This window comes from Syzygium oleosum, unplaced genomic scaffold (genome assembly GCF_021117445.2).
Source record: "Syzygium oleosum isolate NSW1041296 unplaced genomic scaffold, Sole_v2.1 Sole_v2.10, whole genome shotgun sequence".
In the NCBI taxonomy this organism is placed as follows: Eukaryota; Viridiplantae; Streptophyta; class Magnoliopsida; order Myrtales; family Myrtaceae; genus Syzygium; species Syzygium oleosum.
The window spans coordinates 11,458,497-11,469,741 of NW_026607494.1; the positions used below are offsets into that span (position 1 = coordinate 11,458,497).

General features: G+C 40.0%; 1 protein-coding gene across 2 annotated transcripts; it reads left to right on the forward strand.

Moving 5' to 3' along the window:
- Positions 1–1,291: 1,291 nt before the first annotated feature.
- LOC115679979 (ATP-dependent helicase rhp16) lies at positions 1,292–10,584 on the forward strand. Of its 2 annotated transcripts, XM_030603721.2 has the most exons (16): positions 1,292–1,452; positions 1,755–1,871; positions 2,238–3,277; positions 3,632–3,754; positions 3,837–3,910; positions 5,582–5,645; positions 5,749–5,895; positions 5,992–6,077; positions 6,872–6,941; positions 7,446–7,571; positions 8,333–8,563; positions 9,597–9,701; positions 9,777–9,929; positions 10,032–10,120; positions 10,207–10,287; positions 10,366–10,584. In XM_030603721.2, the coding sequence occupies exons 1-16, from the start codon at positions 1,395–1,397 to the stop codon at positions 10,436–10,438; spliced, it is 2,637 nt and encodes an 878-aa protein (XP_030459581.1). In that variant the 5' UTR covers positions 1,292–1,394; the 3' UTR covers positions 10,439–10,584. The 2 variants fall into 2 exon arrangements, 1 of the variants encoding a protein (XP_030459581.1); XR_008817316.1 differs by lacking the exons at positions 9,597–9,701; positions 10,207–10,287; positions 10,366–10,584 and having other exon boundaries at positions 9,746–9,929; positions 10,032–10,116.
- The last annotated feature ends 661 nt before the right edge of the window (positions 10,585–11,245 follow it).

Consider the following 11,245-nt stretch of genomic DNA (forward strand, 5'->3'; position numbering starts at 1 on the left):
AAAGCCCATAGTGCCCATTGCCATATAAATAGGCCCACCAAGAAGTCGTTCCCTGAACTCTGTAAATGTGGGCCGAACACTAAGGCCCAAACACATGCATATGGTCTTTCACTATGCATATGTAGGCCAGGCACTGTGAACGTCCTCTCTTTTTTTTTGGTTTACAAGTTCAAAGCGCTTGAAAATCATTCTTGGTATTGTCGATTAAGTTGTGAAAATACGTAATAAGGAAGGCAAATGAGGGATCTGAAAAAATTTGAACTCGAGATTCCTTACTCTAATATCGTGTAAAATTTTGTGGACCACTTCCAAATGTTATAAAAGTTTAAGTTCTCAGGTGAAAATATGGTTTAATATTTAAATATATTAAAATTGTTCTATAGAACCTATATCTAATATATTAGAGCGCAAGATTAGTGAACGGCTTTGAAACTATATTGACACGACGGCATAAAAGCAAATGAGAATATGTGCCATGAGAGTTAGACAATCATTGAAAAGGCTTTCTGTTTATTCCAATTCCGTTATTTTCTTTCGTGCTAACCAAACAAGGCTCTTTTTTTATTATTATTATTTCTTTTCAATTTTATTACCTTTTTATCCCCTTCCATCATTCCTTAATGAATTTTTTTTACTAAATAATAAAATACACTACTACCTAAAATATGTGCTAAATATAAATATTAAACACTCTACCGTAGAATAGAAGAAAAAAAATTTCAAAAATGAGGAATTCTTGTCAATTGGAATTTCAATTTTTTATACTAGAATTCGAATGTCATTCGCATTTAATTATCAATTTAATTTAATTATTTTAGTATTTGAGAAAATGCTAAAAATATAATAAATCTTAACCACCTTTATTCCACGTCGTCCCGAGATATTTTTGTTTAGTTTATTTATATATCTGATTTTATCCTGTTTTGAGTTAGTAAAGGTTTTTTTGGTTTTTCTTGTGGGTCAAAGAGTTAGTAAAGGGTAGACGGGGGATAAGATAAAAATTTTATATTATCTTTTGACCATAATCGGCGCGGCGCTGGACGAGGGAGTGGGAGGGGGGGCCGCCAAATCAAGTAAAGCGGGTAGGGCCGTACGCGCTGACGTGGCGCGAAGATTTTCCCGCCGTCGCGTCTGCTCTGGCCATTGTCTTCTCCAACACGTATATAAAAGGAAATTCCAAGAATCACGCTGCTGCTGCTCCCCGTGGGTCTGTCCGTCGCTTGCTCTTTCTTCTCCTTCTTCCCACTCCTTCCCTTTCTCTGCGGAGCTTCTTCTTCCCCCCCAAACGCAACTGCCGACCGAACCAGCACTCCACTCCCCACACCTTTCTCCTTTCTTCTTCTTCCTCCTCCCCAAAACCCTAGAAACCCCGATCCTCTCTCTGCCCCTCTCCGATGAGGCTCCGGTCGCGCGAGGTCGTCCGGTCGAGCCCCTCCTCCGATTGCCCTAACGGTAACGCCTCCGCTTCCCCCGTTCCCTCCCCCTCTTTTCCTTTTCTCCTCCCTCCGTTTCGGAGGCTCCGATCGCCACAGCGTTCGGGTTCCTCCGTCGCGGCTTTCGCTTCGGCCCTTGCGGTGGGGGCGCGGGATCGGCGGTCGGATTGTGTTCTTGATTGTTGGAATGGTGTCGTCCCCCCCTTTTATTATTATTTTTTTTTCTTGGAGTCCGGTTGGTGGATTTTTTGGGCGAGTTTGCTCGGCTGGGTTCTTGATTTTGTTTGTTTGGTTTGTCGTGTCGGCGTTTGTTTGAGGCAGGTACCGAGCGGGGAAGCGACGGGCAAGAGGGCAGTGAAAGCGTGATTTGCGTGGACGAAGTTGATTATGATCCGTTTTCGGATTCCGAGACGAGCGGCGGCGGCGGCGGCAGCGATGGTAATGTGGGCTCTTTCCTACCGTCGCGTGCTTTTCTTGCCAATGTATGCAAACGTCGTGATTCGTGTCACTTCGTGAAGTGTCGTACTGCTTTGATGGCATTTGGGCTTCGTCAGAGTTTTGTAAAGATGTACTTTTTATTTTATTTTATATATCTCTCTTCTAAGCACGGGAGTGTGATTACTGTTTATGCTTGAGTTATCTAGCCTCCATCACGAACGACTGAAGTTAATTAGGTAATGGCATGTGAATAAGCTGTGTTGCTAGCGAGCTTTCTCCGAAACAAATTGGGCAATTTTTAAGGATTGGCGCTGTTGTAACAAAATTTGACACAGTACTACGGTAATGGAAATGGTCTCATTGTAGGTGAAGTGGCGGATTCTGGCAAGCTTTTGGCCAAAAGGGCACGAGTTCAACCTGAAAGGGAAGTGGAGGATGCGAGCCACGATGTAGAGGAAGACATCCTGGAGGGAGGGGAAAGTGATGGCGATAGACAGATCAATGAAATCGCTCTGCAGCTGGCTAATATGAGAAATATCGGCGCTAGAGGCTCAAGGAGGAAGAGAAAAGGCCGAAAGAAGAGAGAAGGGCCGCCGTTAGTGTGGGAAATTTGGGAAGAAGAACATGAGAAATGGATCGATGAGAACTTTAAAGAAGATATTGATCTGGAAAATCAGAATGAAGTAGTAACAGAGACAGTGGAGGCATCCTCAGATTTGATCATAGAATTACTGAGGTATCAGAAAGAATGGCTGGCTTGGGCTCTAAAACAGGAAGAGTCTGCAACGAAAGGAGGAATTCTTGCCGATGAGATGGGAATGGGGAAGACTCTTCAGGCAATTGCTCTCGTCCTAGCCAAACGCGAAATCATCCATAGCATAGGCACTGGATTGGACTGGTGCTTACCTTCACCAGGTTCATCGACCAGTTTGCCTGAAATTAGAGGAACCCTAGTCATATGTCCTGTGGTTGCTGTGACTCAATGGGTTAGTGAGATCAATCGCTTCACTGCCGCAGGAAGCACTAAGATCCTAGTATATCATGGAGCAAATAGAGGAAGGACCGCTGAGCAGTTCAAGAACTATGATTTCGTTATAACCACATATTCACTTGTTGAAGGCGAGTACAGGAAATTTGTGATGCCACCCAAGAAGAAGTGCGTGTATTGTGGGAAGTTGCTTTACAAGGAGAAAATGACGGTTCACCTCAGGTACTTTTGTGGTCCTCACGCTATCAAGACAATGAAGCAGTCTAAGCAAGAAAAGAAGAAAGGCAGACAGGCAACGCAGCAGAGAGATACAGAATCTACCGTAGACAGCATTAGTGATTTGGAGGATGATCAAAGCCATCGTGTGGGGAAGTCGCTTCTACACTCAGTGAAGTGGGAACGCATTATTTTGGATGAGGTGAGTGAATGGGAGCTTCTTGCTGTGATATGAGTGCTAACATAGTTCAATGCTTTGTAACCGATAGAAAGATCTCGATATGTCCATGCCGGCAACACGTGATTCGTTTTTTTTGTTTGGCTGGGTGAAGCCATGCATGAATGCGTTAATTTGCACTTGGCAGGACAAATTTCTGTCAGATTAGGCCTTTCAATTGAAGGTTTGATTACTTTTTGGGAACCGTATATGCATGTTCTTTTCCACAATCTATTAAAAAAACTTCTATCCGGGATCTCTTAGTATGATTTGCTTCATGATCTTTGAACATTTATCTGCATGTACATTTACCACTTATGCCTATTTTGTGCAATGTAGGCTCACTTTGTCAAAGATAGGCGATGTAATACTGCTAAAGCAGTTCTCGCACTAGAGTCTTCATACAGATGGGCCTTAAGTGGAACACCTCTTCAAAATCGTGTTGGGGAGCTCTACTCTCTTGTAAGTTTCTATTTGATAGGAGTGGTTAATTGTTATTCACCTTCTGTAGTCAATCACATTGTCCTGCAATAAATCTTTTCAGGTCCGTTTTCTTCGAATTGTGCCGTATTCATTCTACTTATGTCAAGATTGCGATTGCAGAACACTTGATTATAGGTATGTAAAGTTTCAATCACAAGATAATCGGGTTATATTTCTACATGGGTGGTTTCTGGTATAACAGGCAATCTCAGCCTGTAGGACCGTAGTTGTTCATGTTGACACAAGATGGTTAGAGGCAACTACACGTGCAAAAAGACCGGTTTAGCGACTTGGCATACCAAATAATGTGGCAATCTTCGCATAGATATTTAAAAAAGCAGTGCATGTGGCATTCTTCGCAAGAATACATAGTGTCACTTTATTAATTTACTTTGTAAACAAGTCTTTGTTCACCTACAATTCTATGAACGGTAAAGTACAAGTTAGCTACATCCATTTAATCTTTGCTGCTCGGTATTGCGGGTTTAAAGAGTCATAGCCATGTTCTTCTAGGCAATACGTCTTCATTAATTTTATCCTTAAGTGAAGGCTGCAACCTCCTAATCTCAAGTCACAATTCAGCCTGCTGCTGAAGTGTTTGTACCTCAGGCTTCAGTTTCATCAGTCTTCTGCCAAAACATTTGTACCTCAGGCTTCGGTCTCATCTTTCTGACACACTAACATCTGCAGTGCAGTGGCTAAGCCTTCATGATAACTTTTTGATGTGGATGTGACTTTATACTTTCATCTGCATGTTATTTTTTCTTTGCTTGAATGTGATTTGCCTGTGTATAAGTTATCTAGACTCTAGGTTAAGAGTGTGACGTGATTCGGATCTCATGTTGCTACATAGTTCTCACAGGGTGTCTTGATCTTGATGCAACTATTGCTGGAATCCATTTAGAGAACAAGTCCATACTTGTCTCTTGCCCTGTGAGATACATGTTTAAGGGCTGTTATCTCATATCATTATTCATTGAAGCGTGCACAAGATTTGTTCCTGATATATCCCTAACCTTCAAAATGTTGGTCCACTGGTCTACAGTTGGTAATAGATATGTAGATGCTGTTGATTTGTATGTTGTATTTGACATGATTTGGTGGGTTGCACCCTCTTGGGTACCGTGGTGGATAATGTCCCTAAATTGATGATCATCCTGCCAGGGGGAAAAATGCAAAGAAAAGAGAAACTGAAGAATCTTTTTATTTCTGATTGAGTGGCAATGACATATTTAAAGTGGTGAACTATCAAGCATCATGCCTGTTAAAGAAATTTTTTTTTTTGGGATGTTAGATTCTTCTCCTAGATGATAGAGTAGATATTACTTTCTTGATGTAAAGACCTTGAAAGTTTGGATAGTGGGGCCATTGTGGAGCTTGTAGCTCCTATATCTCATTTATATTGCTGATGAGCATCTTGTTGCTTTTAAGAATGAAGCATCAAATAGGTATAATTGAACGAAGAGTTCTATATGGGATATGTTTTGCAGAGTAAAGATATAGGTATATTGTGAAGAACGTCACAAATACTATAGACTGAGGGTGTAGACAATAGATAGATGCATCTTTTACTCAGATGATCTTTCTAATTTTTATTTCCTTTTTTTTTATGTGAGGAATTCCTCTTCAATTTTATTTGTCATCTGGGTTGGCTTCACTTTCAATTTTAATGCAATCTCACTCTTTGTTCTCTGCATTAACTTTGTCGATTGGTCTTAGAGCTTCACCTGCTGATTGCATGCGCTCAGTTCAGTTAATGTATTTTTCCTTTGTTACCTATTTTGTAAGTCTCTTGTTCATTTGCAGTTCCTCAAAACAATGTCCTGACTGCTCTCACAGTTCTGTACGGCACTTTTGTTGGTGGAATCGAGTGAGTTGCATTTTCAATGGTCCTCTGGCCTTCTTTTTTTGGCAAATCATATGGAATGTTTTTCATTTGAACTTTGATATGGAGTATATGTTGTTCTATCTAGTATATAGCGAATCCTATACAAGCACATGGAAATGCTGTTGGCAGAAGGCGAGCAATGATATTACTAAAACACAAAATTTTGAAAAACATATTGCTGAGACGCACAAAAAAGGGAAGAGCTGCCGATCTTGCACTTCCACCTAGAATTGTGAGTTCTCTTGCATATGTGTACAATTGCAATTCGGCATGTCCAAGGTTTTAACATAAAATCCACCGCTTCCTCCTCTGTTCACTTTCCCTGCAGATTACTTTGAGGCGGGATACACTGGACATTAGAGAAGAAGACTATTACACATCATTGTACAATGAGAGCCAATCTCAGTTTAATACGTGAGATTCTCTTTGTTTCTCAAGTTTAGTCATTGAAGAGAATTTTAATTTAGGTTCTATCCTTTTTGAAAATTCTTCTACAAACCTTTTTTGAGGCTTAAAATTTTATGCGTCTGTCTACTGCGCATGGATATGCTATCAGGTTTCTTTTAGTTCTTTGAACCTTCAATGACTTTGCACTGTTTTTGATCTAGCCACTTTGTTTCATTCTTTCATCTTGAAGACTGTGATAGCCTTAGTTGCTTGACATGGGTTATCTGCTGAAGCCAAGAAAATTTTATTTAATGGTGAAAGAAGATATTACCCATCCTTTAATGCTTGCTTATGTTGGCGACTGGATGCATGGTTTTGTCAAACATTTCAGGGGTGCATACAGCTAGCTTGCATGACCACGTATTATATTCCATGAGGGATGAAACATAAGTCTTGACTGTTGCGAGCAGTGGACTATATATCATCATACAAATAATAGGTTTCATGGCCTTTTCCTGCTTTTGCATCTTCTTTGGGTGATTGTGCCAGTTTCTGGACATGCTTTGGGGACTTTTCTTCTTTTGCTGTTATAAGGGAAGATGTATTATTTCTCTGGGTGCTGATGTAGTCCCTTAACTCCTGATGTTGATTGTATTAGAAACAAGGATGTAGTTTTTACATCGGTTGTTAAGAGAGTCCTTTCTTCATTTCATTGCGCTTGACTTTAATTTTCTCTTATATCTCTGTTATGTTCTATTGAGTATTATGGAATCTGTTTCTGGGTGAACCTCTCTTGACAGTATTTTTTTTTTGCCTTGTAGATATGTTGAGGCAGGAACTCTGATGAATAATTATGCGCATATTTTTGACCTTCTCACGCGCCTCCGCCAGGTAGTAAAATCTTCGATGTTGGTCATTCGATGTTGGTCATTCAGATTTTGAGGGTGCTGTGTCAAAGTCATCTCTTATATGCATGCACCTGCTTTCGTGGCGAGAATGTGATTGTTGAACTTTGTAGATTTATTTTTTGGAGATTTATTTTTCTGTAAATTTCAGTGCTTCCATGATGACATCACCTGAGGAGCATTTAGATACCCTTCATACACCTATAGGCTTCCCTGTGGATCATGGATTTGTATACTAGAGACAGTAATGCTATGAGCACAGGCCAAGCCAGAGCTTTGGATTGTTTATATGTAAAACCTTGATTAGATGGGACTTCATACTTGGGATTATATTGTTGATCATGTCATAATGAAATTGCACATCTTCCTCTCCCTTTTATTCTCCCAAGAACTCGGGAAAAATTTATTGGAACTGAAATACTTGAAGGACTAGACTTGATTTATATTTATATGTGTTAACTCTAATTGTTATTGTTGGTTAATTTTGCAGGCAGTTGATCATCCTTACCTTGTTGTTTATTCGAAGAGTGCTGCTTCAAGAAGTGGAAGTATGGTTGAGCCTGTTACTGGTGTACAGCCATGTGGTGTTTGTGATGAACCTGCAGAAGATCCTGTGGTAAATCATTTTTCCTGGAGCCTCCAGCCAGATTAAAAGAAAACTAATTTGTGGTTTGAAAGTACATGAGGAACTTCACTTTTCCAGTCTCAGGCCGTCTCTACTTCATTTACATTATTTTCTTCACAGTTTGAATGGTTTGTGCTATCCACGTGTTAACGTTCTTGCAATAACCTGTCATTGTTTCCACTTTTAGGAGTTTATTTGTTGGTTTTGAGCTCTGCATGATCCGATATAGTATGCGAAAAATGTGATAAGTGGAGGGCTAATATTTGAGTCTCAGCTTTGCGACTGTCCTTTAGGCGGGATCAGCAAGGTTTAGACATAATGAGTGCAAGATCTCTGCAGGATGCTGTCATAATTGTGGATTGAAATGTAGAGATATGGATGTTGCAAAAGAGAGCTTTGCAACACCAAGCCCTATTTGGGACGTGGTTGGAGTTCGTCCCATATCTCAAGTTAGATGTGCGTATTTGGTTCAGTAGATGTGGTTGAAAACTGATAGCATTTTCACTCTTGGCACTTTGTCATTCGTGATGCCATTGTTTAGAAAAGGATGCCGGAAACTGTATGTGTGTGTGTGCGCACGCGCGCACGGTGTGTGCGCAGAGTGTGTGCATGCTCGCGCGCATGAAGGTCTTTTGTTTTCTTTAAAACTGATGCTATTTCCTGCTGAGTTTCTCTTTTGCAGTCTGAAAATCAAGCTTTCCCAGGTCAAGTTCATCGATTTCGTTACTAATTGATTCAATTTTCTATTTCAGGTTACCTCTTGCGTACACGTATTTTGTAAGGCTTGCTTGATTGAAGTTTCTACTTCATCGGGACAACTCTCCTGTCCTACATGTTCTAAGCCGCTTACTGTTGATTTGTCTTCAAAGTCGGATGCTGGAAATAATTCTTCAAAATCAACTATCAAAGGGTTTAAATCCACCAGTATTCTTAACAGGATACAACTGAATGATTTTCAGACAAGTACAAAAATTGAAGCTTTGGTATGTAGTGCTTCACCTTTCGCTTTTATTTCTTCATACATCTCTTTTGCTGGGAGCCTTTTTACAATGAATTAAGATAGTAGCTAGTTCCTACAGAGGCATAGTTAGCGGAGCTACTCTAAATTCCTAGGAGATTTAAATTGATGTACAGCTCTCTTATGGCCTGATTAATGTGGATTTAATTGTTTTTAATTTTTAAGCACATGAAATTGCATTTACAAGTAGGCTTTTGAGGGCCACTTTTAAGATGAATTGCCATTCTTCAAGTAACCTGCTCTTGATGAAGTATTGCTCGATAGTCTGAGTTATTGTGAAAGCCAGCTCTTGTACTTTGAAGCAGTTGAAATTTTAGTAATGGTGACTGAGCAATTTAATGCATTGGAAAAAATTGTCTTTTATTGTTCTACCACTCTGACTATAGTTTTATTGCCTAGACTCTCTCTAACGTGGTCAGAGCCTCAATTACATGCTGTGATGTGCATGTGCACTCCAGAAACTCCACATTTTATTTTAACAGTACTTTTAGTTGTCACATGTCTGTTTTTGAGTTTGATAAGCTATAGCTGACAGCCATAGGCTGATGATGGTTGTCATATTTTTTAGGTAACACATTAATGCTTGCTAGATATCCTGATGACTAGTTATTTTAAAATAAATTCGAATTGCTTCAAGGACACTAAGAATCCAAGGAACTATGTGCCTTGAATTGAGGGTATAATACAGAATCCCATGGCATTGCTGTAATCTGATGAAATTAACTTTTGTTCCAAACTAGTGTTCACGACCAGTGGTCATATATTATAGTGGCTTGGACTGTGGAATTAATGGTTTCATTGAGGCTAACTGGAAAAGGTGTTGGGTTTCTCTGGCACATATTTGATAAATGTTTATTCTGGTTGCTGGAGCAAATTGAATGCTTTTCATATTGATCTTGTTCTTTCGTTTTATTTAATCTGAATCATCTGCTGCTTTCAAAATTTAATACGCGAGTGTTTTCATTTATTCTCTGCTTAACTATTGTGGATGATATTAGAGGGAAGAAATTAGATTCATGATTGAACGGGATGGTTCTGCCAAAGGCATTGTTTTCAGTCAGTTTGCATCGTTCCTGGATCTCATCAATTATTCCCTACAAAAGGTGAAATGAAAAATATCTTTTTTCTATTTGTTCATGATGTAAAGAAAAATGAAGATAATGGGAAGCCTTTTGCAGTCGGGCATAAATTGTGTTCAACTGGTGGGGGACATGACGATAAATGCGAGAGATGCTGCCATAAAGAAATTCACTGATGATCCCGACTGTAAGATCTTCCTTGTGAGCTTGAAAGCTGGAGGCATTGCTCTTAATCTTACAGTTGCATCGCATGTGAGTTGCATTTTCTATTACTTGGGTTATTTCCTGTATGGTATTTCTACTATCTGGTTGTAAAAAATCTCCGACTCTGATACCTATGGTCATCTCTTGTAGGTGTTTGTGATGGACCCATGGTGGAACCCTGCTGTGGAGCGGCAAGCCCAAGATAGGATCCATAGGATTGGACAGTACAAGCCAATCAGGTAGCAGTCTTTTCTACTAATATCTATTTTCCATGAACAAAGTGAATTAGGCAACTTATATCAAATCTGGGTGTCTGCTTTTCCAGAATCATGAGGTTCGTTATTGAGAACACGATCGAGGAGAGGATTCTGAAGTTGCAGGAGAAGAAGGAACTAGTCTTCGAAGGGTAAGAGCATAACACGATATCCAGCTTGCTTTTGTACACCGCGCTAAGTGAACTAAACACGCACTCTTTCCTCTTCAGGACTGTCGGAGGTTCGTCAGAGGCTTTGGGGAAGTTAACGGAGTCTGATTTGAGATTCCTGTTTGTAACCTAACGGGTTAGAGTCTCTCAGGCCTCAGATAAGGGTAAAGCTATGGCAGTTTGGGGCACTGTTCATCTCCATTGTCATTAAAGTTGTAAGTAGGTGTGCTCTAAAGTTTTGACTTTTGAACTTCAATTCTTTACTTCTCGGCCGAGTATTCTCCTTCATTTAAATGAATGGTCCTATCCATGTGACGTTGGTATGCTTCCAAACATATGGGTCAAGCTAAATCACGTTGAATTTCAACTATCCAACTTATGAGCGCGACTTATGAGTAGCTCGACTTGTTTTTTTTTTTTTGGTAAGTGAGTAGCTCGACTTGTTTGTGCCCTTTGTTTCGCGAAATCACACTGTTTTACATTTGCACCTGTTGATGTCATTGTGTTCACGAACCAGGAGTTCAACGGGAGCTCACTAGAAATACAGGGTTCCAATGGGTTTTACAACAAATATGGGCAAGTGTACGTGGTGCCCGGCACCGGGAAATTCTGGTTTGCTAGGGGATACACATTTCTAGGAACTCTGTTCCTCCATTAGGTGAACTCTAATGCCATCATAGGATGGAACGTCACCGTTTATCACTATAGAAAACAACTCGTCATGTTTTTCCTCTCTATTTGTGTTCTGATGGATGCATCATTAGTTCAGGTTAAAAAAGAGCTTGTGTCGTCTACATTGCCAAAATCTACATGTTATCCCGAGGATTTATAGAATAACCCTCTATGTTTTTCCCATCTGTTAAAGTAAGATAAAGTTCCCTGTCTACTTGGCATCAAAGGGATGAATTGAAAGCCAAATATTTGATCAGGGACTAAATTG

Bases quoted from the DNA above. Each gene is read 5' to 3' on its own strand.
- LOC115679979 (XM_030603721.2), top strand. From the start codon at position 1,395: ATGAGGCTCCGGTCGCGCGAGGTCGTCCGGTCGAGCCCCTCCTCCGAT. The intron at 1,872-2,237 runs GTAATGTGGGCT...GTCTCATTGTAG, and splicing joins CGGCGGCGGCGGCAGCGATG to GTGAAGTGGCGGATTCTGGC. The intron at 6,942-7,445 runs GTAGTAAAATCT...TTAATTTTGCAG, and splicing joins TTCTCACGCGCCTCCGCCAG to GCAGTTGATCATCCTTACCT.